The sequence below is a fragment of the Palaemon carinicauda genome, chromosome 18 (genome assembly GCF_036898095.1).
Source record: "Palaemon carinicauda isolate YSFRI2023 chromosome 18, ASM3689809v2, whole genome shotgun sequence".
Lineage (NCBI taxonomy): Eukaryota > Metazoa > Arthropoda > Malacostraca > Decapoda > Palaemonidae > Palaemon > Palaemon carinicauda.
The window spans coordinates 64,524,481-64,545,704 of record NC_090742.1 but is presented as its reverse complement, the minus strand read 5'-3'; the positions used below and the strand labels follow the sequence as shown (position 1 = coordinate 64,545,704).

Genomic DNA, 21,224 nt, shown 5'->3' with positions numbered 1-21,224 from the left:
ATTTTTGGTCGAGCACCGCAGCAAAAATTTCTCTAAAATTTTGGTCGAACTCCGAATTGTTCGAGTATAGAGTCGTTCGACTACCGAGGTATCACTGTACCTGGTAAGGAAGACGACTTGAACCATTACTCTGCCTTATTAAGTACGTCTTCCTTACTGAGCGTAGCGGTCCTCTTAGGATGCTGAACGACTCTTAGGTGCTGAGGTATAAAGGGCTGCAACCCATACTAAAGGACCTCATCACAACCTTTAACCTCGGCGCTTCTCAAGAAAGAATTGACCACCCGCCAAATCAACAAGGATGTGGAAGGCTTCTTAGCCGACCGTACAACCCATAAAAAGTATTCAAGAGAAAGGGATTATGGGAATGTAGTGGCTGAGCCCCCACCTACTACTGCATTCGTTGCTACGAATGGTCCCAGGGTGTAGCAGTTCTCGTAAAGAGACTGGACATCTTTGAGATAGAATGATGCGAACACTGACTTGCTTCTCCAATAGGTTGCATCCATAACACTCTGCAGAGAATGGTTCTGTTTGAAGGCCACTGAAGTAGCCACAGCTCTCACTTCATGTGTCCTTACCTTCAGCAAAGCAAGGTCTTCTTCCTTCAGATGAGAATGTGCTTCCCTAATCAGAAGCCTGATTTAGTAAGAAACTGAGTTCTTAGACATTGGAAGAGAAGGCTTCTTGATAGCACACCATAAGGCTTCTGATTGTCCTCGTAAAGGTTATGACCTTTTTAGATAGTACCTAAGAGCTCTAACTGGGCAAAGTACTCTCTCCAGTTCGTTCCCCACCAAGTTGGACAGGCTTGGGATCTCGAACGACTTAGGGCAAGGACGTGAAGGAAGCTCGTTTTAGCAAAAAACCGAGCTGCAAGGAACATGTAGCCGTTTCAGATGTGAAAACTATGTTCCTGCTGAAGGCGTGGATCTCACTTACTCTTTTAGCTGTTGCCAAGCACACGAGGAAAAGAGTTTTTAATGTGAGGTCCTTAAAAGAGGCTGATTGGAGAGGTTCAAATCTTGATGACATAAGGAACCTTAGGACCACGTCTAGATTCCAGCCTGGAGTGGACAACCGACGTTCCTTTGAGGTCTTAAAAGACCTAAGGAGGTCCTGTAGATCTTTGTTGGTGGAAAGATCCAAGCCTCTGTGGCGGAAAACCGCTGCCAACATACTTCTGTAACCCTTGATCGTAGGAGCTGAAAGGGATCTTACGTTCCTTAGATGTAACAGGAAGTCAGCAATCTGGGTTACAGTGGTACTGGTTGAGGAAACTGCATTTGCCTTGTACCAGCTTCGGAAGACTTCCCATTTAGACTGATAGACTCTGAGAGTGGATGTCCTCCTTGCTCTGGCAATCGCTCTGGCTGCCTCCTTCGAAAAGCCTCTAGCTCTTGAGAGTCTTTCGATAGTCTGAAGGCAGTCAGACGAAGAGCGTGGAGGTTTGGGTGTACCTTCTTTACGTGAGGTTGACGTAGAAGGTCCACTCTTAGAGGAAGAGTCCTGGGAATGTCGACCAGCCATTGCAGTACCTCTATGAACCATTCTCTCGCGGGCCAGAGGGGAGCAACCAACGTCAGCCGTGTCCCTTTGCGAGAGGCGAACTTCTGAAGTACCCTGTTGACAATCTTGAACGGCGGGAATGCATACAGGTCGAGATGGGACCAATCCAGCAGAAAAGCATCCACGTGAACTGCTGCTGGGTCTGGAATCGGAGAACAATACAACGGGAGCCTCTAGGTTATCGAGGTAGCGAACAGATCTATGGTTGGCTGACCCCACAGGGCCCAAAGTCTGCTGCAAACATTCTTGTGAAGGGTCCACTCTGTGGGGATGACCTGACCCTTCCGGCTGAGGCGATCTGCCATGACATTCATATCGCCCTGAATGAACCTCGTTACCAGCGTGAGCTTTCGATCTTTTGACCAGATGAGGAGGTCCCTTGCGATCTAGAACAACTTCCTCGAATGAGTCCCTCCCTGCTTGGAGATGTAAGCCAAGGCTGTGGTGTTGTCGGAGTCCACCTCCACCACCTTGCTAAGCTGGAGGGACTTGAAGTTTATCAAGGCCAGATGAACTGCCAACAGCTCCTTGCAATTGATGTGAAGTGTCCTTTGCTCCTGATTCCATGTTCCCGAGCATTCCTGTCCGTCCAAAGTCGCACCCCAGCCCGTGTCTGATGCATCCGAGAAGAGACGGCGGTCGGGTTTCTGAACAGCCAAAGGTAGACCTTCCTTGAGAAGAAAGCTGTTCTTTCACCACGTTAGAGTAGACTTCATCTCTTCGGAAACAGGAACTGAGACCGTCTCTAGCGTCATGTCCTTTATCCAGTGAGCAGCTAGATGATACTGAAGGGGGCGGAGGTGGAGTCTCCCTAACTCGATGAACAGGGCCAGCGATGAAAGTGTCCCTGTTAGACTCATCCACTACCTGACTGAGCATCGGTTCCTTCTCAGCATGCTCTGGATGCATTCTAGGGCTTGGTAGATCCTTGGGGCCGACGGAAAAGCCCGAAAAGCTCGACTCTGAAGCTCCATACCCAGGTAGACAATGGTCTGGGATGGGACGAGCTGGGACTCCTCTAATTTGACCAGGAGGCCCAATTCCTTGGTCAGATCCATAGTCCATCTGAGATTCTCCAGACAGCGACGACTTGTGGGAGCTCTTAAAAGCCAGTCGTCTGACGGAGCCGGACACAAGATCATGGTACTGCTGCACAGTCTGTGAACTGTCAACCATGGGGAAGCGAGGAAGTACAGCGACAACCCGAAACTGTCTAGACTGTCTGGGTAGTACAGACAACTCCTTATCGGGTTGCTGAGGTTGCCGCACTGCGTCACAACAAGTCACCTCTGCTGGTTGTTGAACGTCTTCCAAGTGACACACTGACTCCGTAAACAAAAATCCTCTAACAAGGACTAAGCTTGGACTGCATGTCTTGCAACAAAGCTCAAGGTCTATGGGAGCAGGTGTGGCAACAGACGGGGTTAGCGACTGAAGCGGAACCATTACCCTCCCTGGAAGCATGTTATGCTTAAATAAAAGTCCATAGGAGGCTAAGCAGCTTAAGCTCCTCTCCAAATGACAGAGTCCTCAAGGGAATATCAGAAGGAGGGAGAATAGCACTTTCTCATCTACAGGAACCATATCCGAGAAAAGCTAAGTTCTCTCAGTGAGGGTTTCACTGGTGCAAAAGCAGCAGACCAGAAGGCAACGTTATGAAACTGCTTGACAGTCTTGTGAGTTGGCAACAATCAAAGATGTGTGATTGAGGAGCATGCGGTAAGGTATGCAGAGCATGCTGTAAGGTATGCAGAGCATGCTGTAAGGTATGCAGAGCATGCTGTATGCAGAGCATGCTGTAAGGAATGCAGAGCATGTTGTAAGGTATGCAGAGCATGCTGTAAGGAATGCAGAGCATGCTGTATGCAGAGCATGCTGTAAGGTATGCAGAGCATGCTGTAAGGTATGCAGAGCATGCTGTATGCAGAGCATGCTGTAAGGTATGCAGAGCATGCTGTAAGGTATGCAGAGCATGTTGCATGGCATGCGGCTTATGCTGCATGGGATGAGGCTCATGCTGCATGGGATGAGGCTCATGCTGCATGGTATGAGGCTCATGCTGCATGGGATGAGGCTCATGCTGCATGGGATGAGGCTCATGCCGCATGGGTTGAGGAGGATGCCGCATAGCATGAGGCTCCTGCCTCATGGGTTGAGGAGGTTGCTGCATAGCATGAGGCTCCTGCCTCATGGGTTGAGGAGGATGCCGCATAGCATGAGGCTCCTCATAGCATGAGGCTCCTGCCTCATGGGTTGAGGAGGATGCCGCATAGCATGAGGCTCCTGCCTCATGGGTTGAGGAGGATGCCGCATAGCATGAGGCTCCTGCCTCATGGGTTGAGGAGGTTGCCGCATAGCATGAGGCTCCTGCCTCATGGGTTGAGGAGGATGCCGCATAGCATGAGGCTCCTGCCTCATGGGTTGAGGAGGTTGCCGCATAGTGCTGGAACCCGGCAACTCCCGATGCGGCAGCTCACGCATGAAAGCAGGAGGCGCAGCAAGAACATGCGTCTGGCAGGGTGGACTGCGCATCGGAGGTGGAGCTCTCACAGGTGGAGGGTGGGAGCAGGCAGCCGCAGTATCTGCTGAGCGCACAACCTCGGCGGGTTGTAGGTTAACAGGCTGCATTGTCAACCTTCCAGCATGATACTCCTGTATGAAGGAGCAAGCTGAGACTGTATAGTCTGCAGCATGGACCACTAGGGTCTATGAAAGACAACAACAAACGGAGCTACTGACCGTTGTGACTGAGGGTCTAAAACAGCTGGTGCGGCAACAGACGGAGTTACTGCCTGTTGCGGTACCACCTTGCCTCTCTGAGAGGTGTGCAGTTGTCGTACTGCAGCAAGTCCGAACTGACCCAGTGGCTACACCTAGGCCGTTGGACTTGCGCGGAAGGGACCGACTTGCACTTAAAAGCTGCAAGATTTGGTCCATGGTTTCTGCGAGAAACCTCTTCCGCAGACGAGGAATAAATGGGCTCTCTCGTCTTTGTGTGGGTGGGGTGATCACGTCGGCAACGTGTGTAGATACACCCGAAACCACGGAGGGAAACGTCTGTTCGTCGATCAAGGCCTGATGAACCCATAAGTCCTTCGACATTACTTCTCCCCTGGGCTTGGGAGCTTGTAAGAGGTCCCAGACTAGGCGAACAACTGGCACGAACAGACGAACCCTCGAACGCAACACTGTAACACTTTGCGCTTATCACTTTATCACTTTTGATTTTCTGTTTGCACTTATTTCACTGAACTCGAAACTTTAAGTGGTTTGTACCTGAAACACGCAATCCTATCCTTCATTAAAAGTTAGTAATTGCGAAAACAGTATTACAATGTAACAGAAAAACATAATGAAAGATAAAGAATTCAGTGGCTGGAAAAGAGACGAAACACTAGATCAAATAAACTACGTTTAAAATCTCTCACCGCATAAAGCCTGGGAACAAGAATAAAACTCTAGAAACGTTTTACCTTCTTCCCCTAAAGAGACTAGGGAGAAGAGCAAAAACGATAACAACGTTACCCGCTTGAACGAAACGTTTATCCTCCTCTCTCTCCCTCCGTCTCTATCTCTCTCTCTCTCTCTCTCTCTTGACTTAGAACCTGAGAGATGAGCCCAATTATATATATCGTTAAAACATATTATTTGTTAAAGGAAAAAAACTGAAAGATTTCCCAAATAAAAAGTTCCTTTATTAGAATTAAAACCATTTAAGCTAAGAAAGAATGAACAAAACGCTAGAATCGGTTTACTCTTACTGCAACGTGAAACCGTGAATACTCTCTCTCTATCGTAACGATAGAGCGCAAGTTGAACGTTCTGAACGTCAACAACTGCGGAGACAAAACAAAACGTTAGTTCAACTTTGAAAACAGTACGAGACTATCAAAGAAATTCTTTCAAAAACATTAAAATTAAAATAGCATAAAATCTTAACAGGAAAAACGATATGACGGGCTCAATGTTAATTAACTTCGGTTCCAAGTAATGACCGCCTACTATTAGGAAAGGTCGCATATAAACAAACATAAAAATTAATTTTTATAAGTTTATAATAAAAGGAAGTTAATTGAAGAGGCCTATAAAAGGCAGAGAGATATAAAATAAATCTATAACTTTGTTAAGCAAAATTAAGAAAGAGAGTCTATACTCTCTTCGACACCAACACTTCCGTCTAAGGGAAGGGTCGGCCATTTAAAAGTGAAAGAGAGTTCATACTCTCTTCGTCACCATAATTAAATCAAATTAATTCCAAAAGCTAGCTAAGCTAATGATAAAGCTTCCTGAATAGCGAAGGCTAAACTCTAGAGCAAATACATCACCAAATCGTGAACAATAACTCCAGAATCAACAGCGTATCCAAGTAGGTCTAGCCGGTGGCACGACAGAGGAAAAATTGAGTTCTTGTTGACAATTAGTACTTGAGTACCTGCTCACAGATGGCGCTGTTGTGTACACCCCCACCTGTATAGCGATCGCTGGCGTATCCCGACCGTAGATTTCTGTCGGGCAACAGAGTTGACAGCTACATGATCATCGGGTAAGATTAATATTGAAAAACACATCACTATTAATGATACACTACTCACATTTCTTCGGTTGCCTTTTTCTGCTTCTTAGTCGACCTCACTTTAGTAGAAACGGGACGTTTGTTTTGATTAGTTGCAGCAAGAACTTCCTCTAACGATGGAAGGGCATCGAGCAATGGATGAACATCTCCGACAATAACGGTTTTCTCTCTCCTCTTCCTTTCCTTGGCTTCTCTTTCACATGCCTTAATAGTATCAAATGCTGAAAAGGGAAAATGATGTAGATACAGTATTTAATATAAGCATTTGAAAATATTCACTAAATCTAGTTTTCTCAGCAACTAGTACAATTTATATACTTCTTTGAAGTACAGTACTATATTGTATACTGTATGTACATACTGTATATACCATCTATCTTTTAAGAATCACACAACAAATCTAGGGAAATAATCTTAAAAAATGTCAATTTCTGCATTACATAAACCAAATTACCATTATTACAAGTATCTATACTTACTGCACTTGCAGTGCAGTAATGACCAAACTGTACCGTCGCAAGATTTAATGGTAATGTAAGTGTGGCAGAATAAAAATTCTAAGTCATACCATACCAATAAGGATATAGAATTCGTGGGATCAGAAATGTAAAAACAAAAAGAACAAAAAAATCTTGATGATTACAAGACTAAATTTCATAAAATTTCAGATGAATAGAAATCCTCTTCCCTACAACACAAGAAGACGTCGAGGCGAGATTTGCAATATCAAAAACCTTGCGCCACATTAAGGAAGTAATTCTTCAGAGTCCTTACGGCTTTAAGACAGTTAAATGTGTCGTTACATATTGCTTGTATGAATAATTGGTAAGAAACTAAAGAAATATAATTTCAAGAGCCATATGAAAAACATTTGATGTCGTCAAGTGTTATTATTACTATAACTTGCTAAACCACAACCCTAGTTAGAAAAGCATATGTGGATAAGATCATGGTGAGGGGATAGATGGAGATGGTTTGGGCATGCTCTTTCCACTCCTCAAGAGAAATTAGCTTACCAAACTTTCAACTGGGTTCCACAAGGCAATAGAAGAGTTGGAAGACTCAGGCCTACATGGCTGAGGACTATGAATTGTGAAGTAGATGATGAATGGAGAAGTATTGATTTAAAAGCTCAAGATAGAAATGACTGGCAAAATCTAATCGAGGCCCTTTGTCTCAACAGGCATAGGAGGAGAGGATGATGAAAACGTAAAATAATTACAAGACCTATCCTAAAAACATTTCTTGTGACATCAAGTGCTGGAATTGCAGACCTTTAATGGCAAACTTCATACACAGAAAGTTTACTGTTACTCTTGTCAATTTCATGGGTATCAATACAAAGCCCAATAAAATAAAAAGAGAAAATAAGAAATGGCCCTACAAAGAGGAGTTTTAAAATATCTTGACTTCCATACGTAAAAGATGCTTACCTCCCACTGTACTCTGTAGATGAGTAATCAATGCAGTCTAAAAGTACATCCTTAGTACTGAAGCCAAGGATCATACTCATTACAAATGACAATCCCTAACCTAGGGTTTCATGAAAACAGCAGCCATTAAGATAAAAATAGTCAACATAAAAACTGAAGCCCAATGCATTCCGCATTGGGCTTCAGCTTGTTAACTAAGAGCTACAAGATATAATCTTACCAATATCCAACACAAAGGTCATCATCATACTTTTCATAATAGGAATTTGTGTCAAATCAATCTTTGGTGGTGCAAAATTCACCTGGCATGTTGACAATTAATTTGAAATACCTGTTTGATCACCATCAGCATAACAAATAATAATGATATAACTTTAGGTTAAATATTTTCAAGTTGAAATTAGCATGGAAAATGCATCAAATACCCTTTCAAAGTTAGTTACTGTATTAGGACAGTACCAAGGATGGACTAAAGATTGGATATCGTGTCATTTTTACTACATATATACAAACCTACGCGGTGTTTAACCCTCGTGCTGAAGACTGACAATGCCCTCAAGTAATTTATTTCATTCCGAAGAAAATCTTCCCCTTGAAGCTAAAAACAGAAGAGAAAAACTAACAGCATGTTGGTGCTCTGATAGTGGCAAAACTTATAGCAACTATCAATTCTCTCAACATCTAATGGCTGAATGAGGCCAAATTTCCAGAATTTTAAGGAATTATCAGGAATAATTGGAATACCAGCTCCAACTCTCTGTAGTCTCTAGTAATAAACTCCAACTTCTAGAACAAGCCACAAATTTACTTGAGCTTATGGCATGAAACATCACAGACTAACGGTAGAAACCACTAAAGAATTTTCAGTAACCTGAGTAACAAAGTTGTTGAACCTGAATCTTTTCCAAAGATTCCTTCAAAATTATCTAATCATTCAGGTAGAACAGAACTCTGGTCCCCAGGAACCTTAGCCACTTGAAGATAGGAGCCATCCTCAGACTAAAATATAGGCACTTGAATAGGTGAATTTTTCATTCGTTAAAAAACTAAAGGAGTTTCATTAACTCCGGACAAATGTGAATGTGAAGGTGTCTGCCAGGTCTAAAAAAAACATCCTGTTCCCTTTCCCCACTTCTACAAGGACTATTAAATGGAGAACTTAGAGAGAACTGTATACCCCTTTAGAGGCAAGACATCCAAAACAGGCCTACATGCCTCTCCTGACATCTAAGGTACTAGGAAGAATCTGTCGTAAAATCCTAAGGATGGATTTAAAACCTCTTACATTTTTCTCTGGAAGTTTGGATGAATTGTTTAGATGAGTTGGAAATGAAAACGGTTCCTTAGATAGGGAAAGGTTAGTGGACAGGAATTTCATACTCTTCCTCTACCACGGGAAAGGACCCGGGGATCGAGCTGAAGGGTTTCCCAAACTTGATGTAAGTGGGAAAGCCTTTCTTCTAGGGAAGGACCATCACTGTATTCTTTTATCAGATCGACGATTCCTGTTGACACAGCAGATGAATAATAAAAATAAAAAGAGCAGCAAATACCCAAGACATCAATTGAAAGTCAACATTTCAATATGCAGATGAAAACAGACAAAAAAATAATTAAATTCAGAAGAGGTAATAGGTTGGACAAGGCACCACCCATTGAGATACTAACACTAGAGAGTTATTGGGTCCTTTGACTGGCTAGATAGTACTACATTGGATCCCTCTCCGGTTACGCTAATTTTTCCTTTGTTTGCATATACATCGTATTGTCTGGTCTATTCTTTACACATTCTCTTCTTTGCTCATACACCTGACGACACTAAGATAACCAAAAAAATCTTCACTCAAGGGGTTAACAACAGGACTTTAATTATCCTGTTGCTACTCTTTACTTGCTAAGGGTAAAAGTGACTTTAGATATGTTCAGCAGCTCTTCTAGGACACCAAAATCCAATCATTTTTCTCTTAGTCTTTGATAGTGCCATAGCCTCTGTACCATGGTCTTCTATTTTCTTGAGTTAGAGTTCTCTTGCTTGAGGGTACACTCCGACAAACTACTTTATGTTTCCATATTTCCTTTCCTTCAATGGTCTATTTTTCCCTGTTGGAGCCCATGGGCTTATAGCATCCTGTTTTTCCAACTAGGGTTTTAGCTGAGCCAGTAATGATAATAATAACTGCAGAAAAGAGAGGTTTATGATTGGAGCATACTCAGATGATCACAATACAAATGAAGTTGCAGAAAGGTGTTCAAAAAGATAAGGTGGTTTGGACAAGCAATAAAAATGGAAGTACTGTGAGAAAAACAGTCAGTATGAAAGCAGCCGGAGGTAGAAAATATAGAGTTGGCACTGACAAAGATACAAACAATGGAAGACAAGATCACAGGTAGAAAGTAAGACTTTGGAGTAGGATGAGAACTAATCATGCATTTAACCCTATGAAGGGTCAACATGTAAACAACCCTATGAAGGGTAAACATGTAAACAACCCTATGAAGGGTAAACATATTTTAAAATGCAACTGATGAAGTCCTCAAAAGCTTGAGAGAATTCAAGAAATGTTATTTTTATTAATAAAATAAATTTTTGAATATACTTACCCGATAATCATGTAGCTGTCAACTCCGTTGCCCGACAGAATTCTATGGAGGGATACGCCAGCTATCACAATACTAGAAGGGGGTGTATTTACCAGCGCCACCTGTGGCCAGGTACTCAAGTACTTCTTGTTGACACCTCCTCAATTATTCCTCGGTCCACTGGTTCTCTATGGGGAGGAAGGGAGGGTCGATTAAATCATGATTATCGGGTAAGTATATTCAAAAATTTATTTTATTAATAAAAATAACATTTTTCAATATTAAACTTACCCGATAATCATGTAGCTGATTCACACCCAGGGGGGTGGGTGAAAAACCAGTGTACAAGACTAAAGGATAGCTAAGTATCCCGTATTTCATATAATCAGTTATCCACAATAACAATGAAATAATAAGTACCTGGTAAGGAAGTCGACTTGAACCGTTACTCTGCCTTTAATAAGATCGTCTTCCTTACTGAGCGCAGCGTTCCTCTTGGGAGGCTGAATCAACTCAAAGGTGCTAAAGTATACAGGGCTGCAACCCATACTAAAGGACCTCATCACAACCTTTAACCTCGGCGCTTCTCAAGAAAGAATTGACCACCCGCCAAATCAACAAGGATGTGGAAGGCTTCTTAGCCGACCGTACAACCCATAAAAAGTATTCAAGAGAAAGGTTAAAAAGTTATGGGAATATGGGAATGTAGTGGCTGAGCCCTCGCCTACTACTGCATTCGTTGCTACGAATGGTCCCAGGGTGTAGCAGTACTCGTAAAGAGACTGGACATCTTTGAGAAAGAATGATGCGAACACTGACTTGCTTCTCCAATAGGTTGCATCCATAACACTCTGCAGAGAACGGTTCTGTTTGAAGGCCACTGAAGTAGCCACAGCTCTCACTTCATGTGTCCTTACCTTCAGCAAAGCAAGGTCTTCTTCCTTCAGATGAGAATTTGCTTCTCTAATCAGAAGCCTGATGTAGTAAGAAACTGAGTTCTTAGACATTGGTAGAGAAGGCTTCTTGATAGCACACCATAAGGCTTCTGATTGTCCTCGTAATGGTTTTGACCTTCTTAGATAGTACTTAAGAGCTCTAACTGGGCAAAGTACTCTCTCCAGTTCGTTCCCCACCATGTTGGACAGGCTTGGGATCTCGAACGACTTAGGCCAAGGACGGGAAGGAAGCTCGTTTTTAGCCAAAAAACCGAGCTGCAAGGAACATGTAGCCGTTTCAGATGTGAAACCTATGTTCCTGCTGAAGGCGTGGATCTCACTTACTCTTTTACCTGTTGCTAAGCACACGAGGAAAAGAGTTTTTAATGTGAGGTCCTTAAAAGAGGCTGATTGGAGCGGTTCAAATCCTGATGACATTAGGAACCTTAGGACCACGTCTAGATTCCAGCCTGGAGTGGACAACCGACGTTCCTTTGAGGTCTCAAAAGACCTAAGGAGGTCCTGTAGATCTTTGTTGGAGGAAAGATCCAAGCCTCTGTGGCGGAAAACCGCTGCCAACATACTTCTGTAACCCTTGATCGTAGGAGCTGATAGGGATCTTACGTTCCTTAGATGTAACAGGAAGTCAGCAATCTGGGTTACAGTGGTACTGGTTGAGGAAACTGCATTGGCCTTGCACCAGCTTCGGAAGACTTCCCATTTAGACTGATAGACTCTGAGAGTGGATGTCGTCCTTGCTCTGGCAATCGCTCTGGCTGCCTCCTTCGAAAAGCCTCTAGCTCTTGAGAGTCTTTCGATAGTCTGAAGGCAGTCAGACGAAGAGCGTGGAGGTTTGGGTGTACCTTCTTTACGTGAGGTTGACGCAGAAGGTCCACTCTTAGAGGAAGAGTCCTGGGAACGTCGACCAGCCATTGCAGTACCTCGGTGAACCATTCTCTCGCGGGCCAGAGGGGAGCAACCAACGTCAGCCGTGTCCCTTTGTGAGAGGCGAACTTCTGAAGTACCCTGTTGACAATCTTGAACGGCGGGAATGCATACAGGTCGAGATGGGACCAATCCAGCAGAAAGGCATCCACGCGAACTGCTGCTGGGTCTGGAATCGGAGAACAATACAAGAGGAGCCTCTTGGTCATCGAGGTAGCGAATAGATCTATGGTTGGCTGACCCCACAGGGCCCAAAGTCTGCTGCAAACATTCTTGTGAAGGGTCCACTCTGTGGGGAAGACCTGACCCTTCCGGCTGAGGCGATCTGCCATGACATTCATATCGCCCTGAATGAGCCTCGTTACCAGCGTGAGCTTTCGATCTTTTGACCAAATGAGGAGGTCCCTTGCGATCTCGAACAACTTCCTCGAATGAGTCCCTCCCTGCTTGGAGATGTAAGCCAAGGCTGTGGTGTTGTCGGAGTTCACCTCCACCACCTTGTTTAGCTGGAGGGACTTGAAGTTTATCAAGGCCAGATGAACTGCCAACAACTCCTTGCAATAGATGTGAAGTGTCCTTTGCTCCTGATTCCATGTTCCCGAGCATTCCTGTCCGTCCAGTGTCGCACCCCAGCCCGTGTCCGATGCGTCCGAGAAGAGACGGTGGTCGGGGGTCTGAACAGCCAATGGTAGACCTTCCTTGAGAAGAATGCTGTTCTTCCACCACGTTAGAGTAGACCTCATCTCTTCGGAAACAGGAACTGAGACCGTCTCTAGCGTCATGTCCTTTATCCAGTGAGCAGCTAGATGATACTGAAGGGGGCGGAGGTGGAGTCTCCCTAACTCGATGAACAGGGCCAGCGATGAAAGTGTCCCTGTTAGACTCATCCACTGCCTGACTAAGCATCGGTTCCTTCTCAGCATGCTCTGGATGCATTCTAGGGCTTGGAAGATCCTTGGGGCCGACGGACAAGTCCGAAAAGCTCGACTCTGAAGATCCATACCCAAGGAGACAATGGTCTGGGATGGAACGAGCTGAGACTCCTCAAAATTGACCAGGAGGCCCAGTTCCTTGGTCAGATCCATAGTCCATTTGAAAATCTCCAGACAGCGACGACTTGTGGGAGCTCTTAAAAGCCAGTCGTCTGACGGAGCCGGACACAAGATCATGATACTGCTGCACAGTCTGTAAACTGTCAATCATGGGCAAGCGAGGAAGTACAGTGACAACCCGAATCTGTCTAGACTGTCTGGGTCGTACAGACAACTCCTTAACGGGTTGCTGAGTTTGCCGCACTGCGTCACAACAAGTCACTTCTGTTGTTTGTTGAACGTCTTCCCCGTGACACATTGACTCCGTAAACAAAAAATCCTCTAACACGGACTAAGCTGGACTGCATGTCATGCAACACAGCTCAAGGTCTATGGGAGCAGGTGTGGTAACAGACGGGATTAGCGACTGAAGTGGAACCATTACCTTCCCTGTAAGCATGTTATGCTTAAATAAAAGTCCATAAGAGGTTATGCAGCTAAAGGCTCCCTCCAAATGACAGAGTCCTCAAGGGAATATCAGAAGGAGGGAGAAAAGAACTTTCTCATCTACAGGGACCTTATCCTAGAAAAGCTAAGTTCTCTGAGTGAGGGTTCACTGGTGCAAAAGCAGCAGACTAGAAGGCAACGTTATGAAACTGCTTGACAGTCTAGTGAGTTGGCAACAACCCAAGATGTGTTGAGAAGCATGCGGTAAGGTATGCAGAGCATGATGTATGCAGAGTATGCTGTATGCAGAGCATGCTGTATGTAGAGCATGTTGTATGCAGAGCATGCTGAATGCAGAGCATGCTGTATGCAGAGCATGTTGTATGCAGAGCATGCTGAATGCAGAGCATGCTGTATGCTGAGCATGTAGTAAGCAGAGCCTGCTGTAAGCAGAGCCTGCTGTAAGCAGAGCCTGCTGTAAGGAAAGCAGAGCGTGTGCATGGCGTTTAACATTTCTCAGAAATTCCATGACCAGTGCTAGAGTGCTTTATGCATGCTTGCATGGGGTTTAAACCATGGTATGAAAATGGAGGTAAGGTATGCTGAACAGCAGAGTCAGAACGAGCTGGAACAACAATAGTTGTGGTTTCCTCTTCAAGACTCCGTTGAGGGAACACCTGAGGCTCAGTCTGCAAAGGCTGAATAAAAGACAAGCAGAAGGAAGGCGCATGGGTGGAGGAGGCTGACTCCTAGCATGAGTGGTTGAACCCAAGGGTTGCGCTTGCTGAGCGGTTGGCGGAAGCGGAGTAGCAAGTTCCAGTTCCTGTGGTGTGAGCGGAGCGCGATGAGGAAGAGGCTGCGCAGAACAAGGTAAATGTCTCGCAAGCTGAGGCTCCTGAGGCGCAAGGCTAAGGTGTTGTGGTGCTTGCCTTGTGGAGGGTTGAGCTCGCTGCAGCGAGAGCTGAGGAGACTGACTCATGGACGGGAGAGGTTGTTGTACCTCAACCGAGTGTTGCATCACTGGTGGAGCAGCAAGTGGAGGCGGAGGAAGAGAGGTATAATCCTCCTGATCCCATTGTAAAGGTTGCCTTAAGGAAGGCGGAGGCTGAACACCACAGGGAACAGCAAACTCAGCACGTGGCTCAACATCGTACGCCTGGCAGGTGGTACTGCGATCAGGCGGAGCGAGCGTAGGCGGAGGGAGTGTAGGCGGAGGCGGAGGAGTAACACTCTCAGCCCGACACTCACGCATAAGTCCGAAAGCTATGCTTGTATGGACTGTAGTAGAGTCCACAAAATCGTACGCCTGGCAGGTGGTACTGCGATCAGGCGGAGCGAGTGTAGGTGGAGGGAGTGTAGGCGGAGGCGGAGGAGCAACACTCTCAGCCCGACACTCACGCATCAAGTCCGAAAGCTGTGCTTGCATGGACTGTAGTAGAGTCCACAACATCGTACGCCTGGCAGATGGTACTGCGATCAGGCGGAGCGAGTGTAGGTGGAGGGAGTGTAGGCGGAGGCGGAGGAGCAACACTCTCAGCCCGACACTCACGCATCAAGTCCGAAAGCTGTGCTTGCATGGACTGTAGTAGAGTTCACAACATCGTACGCCTGGCAGGTGGTACTGCGATCAGGCGGAGCGATCATAGGCGGGGGGGAGTGTAGGCGGAGGCGGAGGCGCAACACTCTCAGCCCGACACTCACGCATCAAGACCGAAAGTTGTGACTGTATGGACTGCAGTAGAGTCAACTTGGGGTCGGCAGACACTAAGGTCTGCTGAGGTAAAGCCTTAACAGCAGAGATCTGTTGCGGCAGAACCTTACTCCTCTTAGGCGGAGTGTAATCAACTGATGACTGAGGAGAGTCAGAGCTAACCCAATGACTGCATTCGGGTTGTGAACTTTAACTTCGTACGTCTGGCATAGGTCTGGACTTAACGTTTAAGAGGTCTTGAGACCTGAGACCAGCGTTACTCTGCCTTTATTTTCTCCCCTAATCTCTTCTGCAGACGAGCAAAATAAGGGCTCAATCGTCTGCGGGTGGGAGTGACGGTCTCGGTAAGACACGCCCACAACCACCGAGGATACTTCTGTGCGCCGATCAAGGCCTGCTGAACCCTTATGCCCTTCGACATTGCTTCTCCCCTGGGCTTGGGAGCTTGCAAGAGGTCCCGGACTGGGAGAACGACTGGCGCGCACAAAAGTACCCTCACGCACTAATCACTTATCACTTTGATTTCTGTTTGCACTTATTTCACTGAACTCGAAACTTTAAGTGGTTTGTACCTGAAATACGCAATTCTATCCTTTCTCAAAGTTAGTAATTGCGAAAACAGAATTACAATGTAACAGGAAAATCTAATGAAAGATAATTCAGTGGCTGGAAAGAGACTAAACACTAGATCACTCTAGAAACGTTTAGTTTCTTCCCCTAAAGAGACTAGGGAGAAGAGCAAAAACGATAACGACGTTACTCGTACGCCTGGCAGGCTTGAATGAAACGTTTATCCTCTTTCTCCCTCCGTCTCTATCTCTCTCTCTCTCTCTCTCTCTCTTGACTTAGAACCTGAGAGAAGAGCCCAATCATATATATCGTTAAAACATATTTTTGTTAAAGGAAAAAACTGAAAAGTTCCTTTATTAGGATCAAAACCATTAAGTTAAGAAAGAATGAACAAAACGCTAGACACGGTTACTCTTACTGCAACGTGAAACCGTGAACATTCTTTCTCTATCGTAACGATAGAGTGCAAGTTGAACGTTCTGAACGTCAACAACTGCAGAGACAAAACAAAACGTTAGTTCAACTTTGAAACAGTACGAGACTATCAAAGAAATTCTTTCAAAAACATTAAAATAGCATAATATGTTAACAGGTAAAACCGAAATGACGGGCTCAAATTTATTAACTTCGGTAAAAGACCGCCTACTATTAGGAAGGTCGAATATAAACAAATATAAAAATTAATTTTAATGAGTTTATAATAAAAGGAAGTTAATCGAAGAGGCCTATAAGAGGCGGAGAGATATAAAATAAATCTATAACTTTTGTTAAGCAAAATTAAGAAAGAGAGTCTATACTCTCTTAGACACCAACACTTCCGTCTAAGGGAAGGGTCGGCCATTGAAAGGTGAACGAGAGTTCATACTCTCTCGTCAACATAATTAATCAAATTAATTCCAAAAGCTAACTAAGCTAATATAGAAGTTTCCAGTAAAGCGACAGCCGAAATCAAAGAGAAATACTTCACCAAAGTCGTGAAAATACTCCAAGAACATAAGCGTATCCCAGAACGTCTTGCCGGAAGCACGACAGAGGAATAATTGAGGAGGTGTCAACAAGAAGTACTTGAGTACCTGGCCACAGGTGGCGCTGGTAAATACACCCCCTTCTAGTATTGTGATAGCTGGCGTATCCCTCCATAGAATTCTGTCGGGCAACGGAGTTGACAGCTACATGATTATCGGGTAAGTTTAATATTGAAAAAGGTCTTTTTTCATCGAAAGCATTTACAAGAATATTCGTCACATGCCAATACGGAATTCTGTATAAAGATAATTGATTGTAGCATACAAAAATAGATATAATATTCAACCTCAGGTTTGAGTTTCTGGATTCTGATCCATCATACAAATATGATTTGCAAGACGACTGAATTATAAATTTTAGGACAGAGGCCAGGCATTGGGACCAGGGAATAATAATATGGCAAATTTCTAGTAAATAAATTAAGTTAATAACTTGAAGAATATACTGTACTTTTTAGTAATTCCTTCCGCCTCTGCTTTCTCCGATCCTTTTTAGTTGTGCCTTCATGTTTTGTAGCTCCTAAGGCTCCGGCTATACTCATTTTGTCAAAATCATCCTCGGCAGCAGGATCAAACGACGTCTTCACCTCTTCCATATTAATCTGGATCCCGGCAAACAAATTATCACTGAAAAGAAGAATTAACAACTCAGACATATCGTCCTACGTATTTGATGATTTACTGGTATTCTATACTGCTACATAATAAAGAATTTTAAGTACAGTACTGTACTGGTAAGTCGGACCAGTACTTTGATGATGTACACAGAACCTTATTTTGAACTTGTGAAAAACCAATATTATTATCATTTGCTAAGGTACAACCCCAGATGGAAAAGCAGGATGCTATAAGCCCAGGGGCTCCAACAGGGAAAATAGCCCAGTGAGGAAAGGAAACAAGGAAAAATAAAATATTTTAAGAACAGTAACATTAAAATATATATCTCCTATATAAACTATAAAAACTTTAAAATTAGAATTCCATTTCTCATTTTACATCATAAAATAAAATGAGACTAAAGCTATTTTTATAATTTGTACCTTCCTTTCTGATGTTATCATGTTTGAAATTTGAATATTTGTGGTTATTTTTTAATGCTTAATAACTCAGTATTTAATGTAACGTTAAAATGTGTATCATGCTTCGTGAATGCTCCGAGTTCCTTTTTCTAACAAGTCATCAGGCTTTATACAGTATTCTTCCACCTATTTTTCAAATTTTTCATGACTTTTTCTTTCTTTCTCCAATTAAATAATTTATTGATTGCCACCATCATCACCATCTAAGCTACATGACGTGGGTTTTTTTATAAGAAAAATATTGTGTACCAAAAATAATAGTACCTTTTAACTAAAATATTTCACATATAAAGAGATCTTAAATTTCTTAATCGCTAACAACATTCAAAATTATATTGTACAGCAATACAGTGCATCCCATTTAAAACCAAATCTCTTCAGCAAAGTGCAGCAAGGGTTTAAAAAGCAATCCATAGGTTTTAAAATACTTCTAACTACTGTACAGTACTGTACTCCTAATACAAGCTTGTACAGTATTGTATTAAAAAATCATAAAATAGGGATGATAAATTACCTTTTGGGAGAGACTGCATCATTTGCTTTTATCACAGGCTTGAGCTGTTGCTTACTCGCAGCTTCAACAGAGGGCTGATGCTCACTTCCACCTTCCTTCTTAAGAGTAGTGTGGTACTTCTGTCGGATTCGCTTAATCTTTCCCATGATTGAAATCTTTCTTCAAATAATAAATGTGAACCTGAAAGAAATACAGAGCATATAATAAAGCAGGAAAAATAAGACATGATATAACAAAGTTTACAAGATGATGTGACAGTACAGAACTTTACAGAAAAATACAAATTTTTTAATAAAATAACCATTTTAAAACATGCGAGTGCCTAACAAACACTTAAGCCTACATAACAATATAGGTAAGGCCTTAATTTAATAAAAGAATTTATCTAAACTGAGGTTTCCAGACATCAAAGTAACAGGAAATGTGTACAGAAAGGTAACTTACAAGTACTGTATTGTGGGTGTTATACCCGCAAAAGCCTTACTTACTATAAATGTCTTCAAAATCTTGTTTACTTATTTTCCAAAAAAAAATTTAAAAAAGTGAGCAAGTCCAAATAAATACAAGCACGCTCTCTTTAACAATGTTTGAATGCTTAAGTTGGCCATGGCTTTAGTATTGTAATTGCGATATTGTCTCATACCGTAATCAATCTAGGATTGAAACTTAAAATAATAAAAACTATAAGCTTATACAGTAAATGACTAATCCTGACGTTCGAGAAACATGCAAGTTGGTTCGGCTTTATCGACCTATGCATTAAGACAGGTTTCATAGCAACCTAACCTTTTTCAACACATTGAGCAATAATTACGCATTTACATGACATGTTCCAACCAACTACAAATTTAATTCATGATGACGGAGTCTCAAACTATGGGGAACCTTGTAAACCATGGAGGAGCTACCCAGGACTTGTGTGCGGACCGGGTGGAACTTAGAAAGTATTCGTAAGGTAACACTAAATCATATTTCACAAATTAGACTAGCATTATAATATGCATTTAAGACCAAAATAAACATTGTCTCCATAAAGAAAATAAATTTGTCAAAGATTAAGAAAGTGTACACCTGTCCCAACCAACTACGTACACCCCAAACACTGAAACATCATGTTACTAACTACAGTAATCGATTCTACGTTATGCTGGTTTTACTATAGTTCCGGTCAGAACATTACTTTCTAACAAAGTGATGTTTTTCCTATAGAAAATCTCCCGTTTAATTCGAAATTGATGTTTATTTTGGGAGCTGATGAATAATTAGTGAGATATGCCATGATATATCTGCGGCTATTGGGGGACACCCAGTGGGAAACAGGGGTTTAAGATGAGGAAAATACATTGGAAAAATGGTAAATAATAGTAAAATAAATCTTCTCTTCTCTATACTAATAAATAATTAGTGAGATATACTCCAAAATTTTATTCTGACCCGATCTATAATTTAACTGTTATGTCTTACTCATCTGACAATAGGGAAACTGGGCCACATCTACAGGTAGTTCAGCCTATGTACCAAAGGCCTATGAAGCTATGCTCTTATTAATCAAATTACAGTACCTCTGAACAGAGTACAAGTCAATATTATATCTACAAAACCAAATTGTCCTTACTGAAGGCTGATTATCAGGGTTTATTAAAGTTATGGACAGAAAAAGCTTTCCTAGTAAAGAAAAGGTGTTTACCATAGAAAAACGTCCATTTTTTTTCTAAAATTATACCTATTTTCACTGCAGAGAAAAACTTAATTATCTGAGAAATAATAATCAATGGGGTTCGCATGCGCAGCTCACCACGTATCGCTTGCCAGTACATAGGACCTTGATGATTTTCTTTATCCGCGAGCGCACGGCAGAGCAAAAAACATTGGGTTTCTAAAAAATATCCCCGTTTTCAGACAGTTTTCGGTTTATTAGCACTTGAAATGAAGGTCATATTCATTGAAAGCATAATATTTACGGAGCCTTTGTATATCAGCGGCCAGTTCCCCCCTTGTGAACTAAAAATGGACATCAACTAACCTCAACTTTCCCCCTAACCTAACCTACAAGCAAAGTCCTTACCTTCTTACCTAATGAGGGGGGCTAATACCCGCTGTGACCCCCCTTACACTGCCGTATTCTAAGTTAGTCGTAGGCGTACATGCAGGTGGCCGCTATCATACATACACCTCATATTTACTACAGGAAAAAGTATTTTTTCGTTTCAAACTGTTCTGTCCATAACTATAATCGTACCAATTATCATTCAGTATGGGGTTAAGGCAATTGCAGTGGTTTAACAATAAATTACAAATGGAACTAAAACGCAAAATAGTACCATAGAAAAACATTAAATATAAAAATATATAACGTCATACTAACAGTTTTAGAATGAACCGATAAACTGTAAATAGCCGACCCCAGGCCTATACTACAGGCTCCTTCTAGACATCCAAAAGACTGAATATATTAAGACTTTCAACAAGAAGCTTAAGACTTTCTTGTTCTCTAAGTCTTTCGATAATGAGGATTTGGTAATTAACATCAATTATTCTGTATAATGGATGTTAATTACACAAATACCCAAGAATGTATACGATGAACTGATCTCGTAGGTCCTGTAGTGCGTAGTGACCAGGAAAGCAGCTCTTAAAACAAACAAACAACTAAATATATAAATAGATAGATAAATAAATAAACATATAAATAACGTAAGTAATAACAGTAACAGTGTTACTTAAAATAGCACGTTACCTTGCTCGTGTTCTAGGTTACAGCCTTTGTAAATAATAACGGACTAATATTGTTTCGATACAGTATTAGTTTTTT

The 21,224-nt window shown here is 42.6% G+C and overlaps 1 protein-coding gene across 2 annotated transcripts in view; it reads right to left on the bottom strand.

Annotated features, from left to right (window-relative positions):
* The window catches only part of LOC137657097 (ribosome biogenesis protein SLX9 homolog), a 33,856-nt gene extending 12,632 nt beyond the window's left edge, over positions 1–21,224 (bottom strand). Inside the window, exons 1-4 of one of the 2 annotated variants that reach the window (XM_068391461.1) lie at positions 21,150–21,224; positions 18,413–18,592; positions 17,271–17,446; positions 6,162–6,363 (exon numbers count right to left, since the gene is read on the bottom strand). In XM_068391461.1, coding sequence (XP_068247562.1) covers positions 6,162–6,363; positions 17,271–17,446; positions 18,413–18,558 — 524 coding nt within the window. In that variant the 5' untranslated portion in view covers positions 18,559–18,592; positions 21,150–21,224. Of the gene's footprint in view, positions 1–6,161; positions 6,364–17,270; positions 17,447–18,412; positions 18,593–20,978; positions 21,047–21,149 lie in introns of those variants that run through there. The other variant, XM_068391462.1, reaches the window with a different exon arrangement.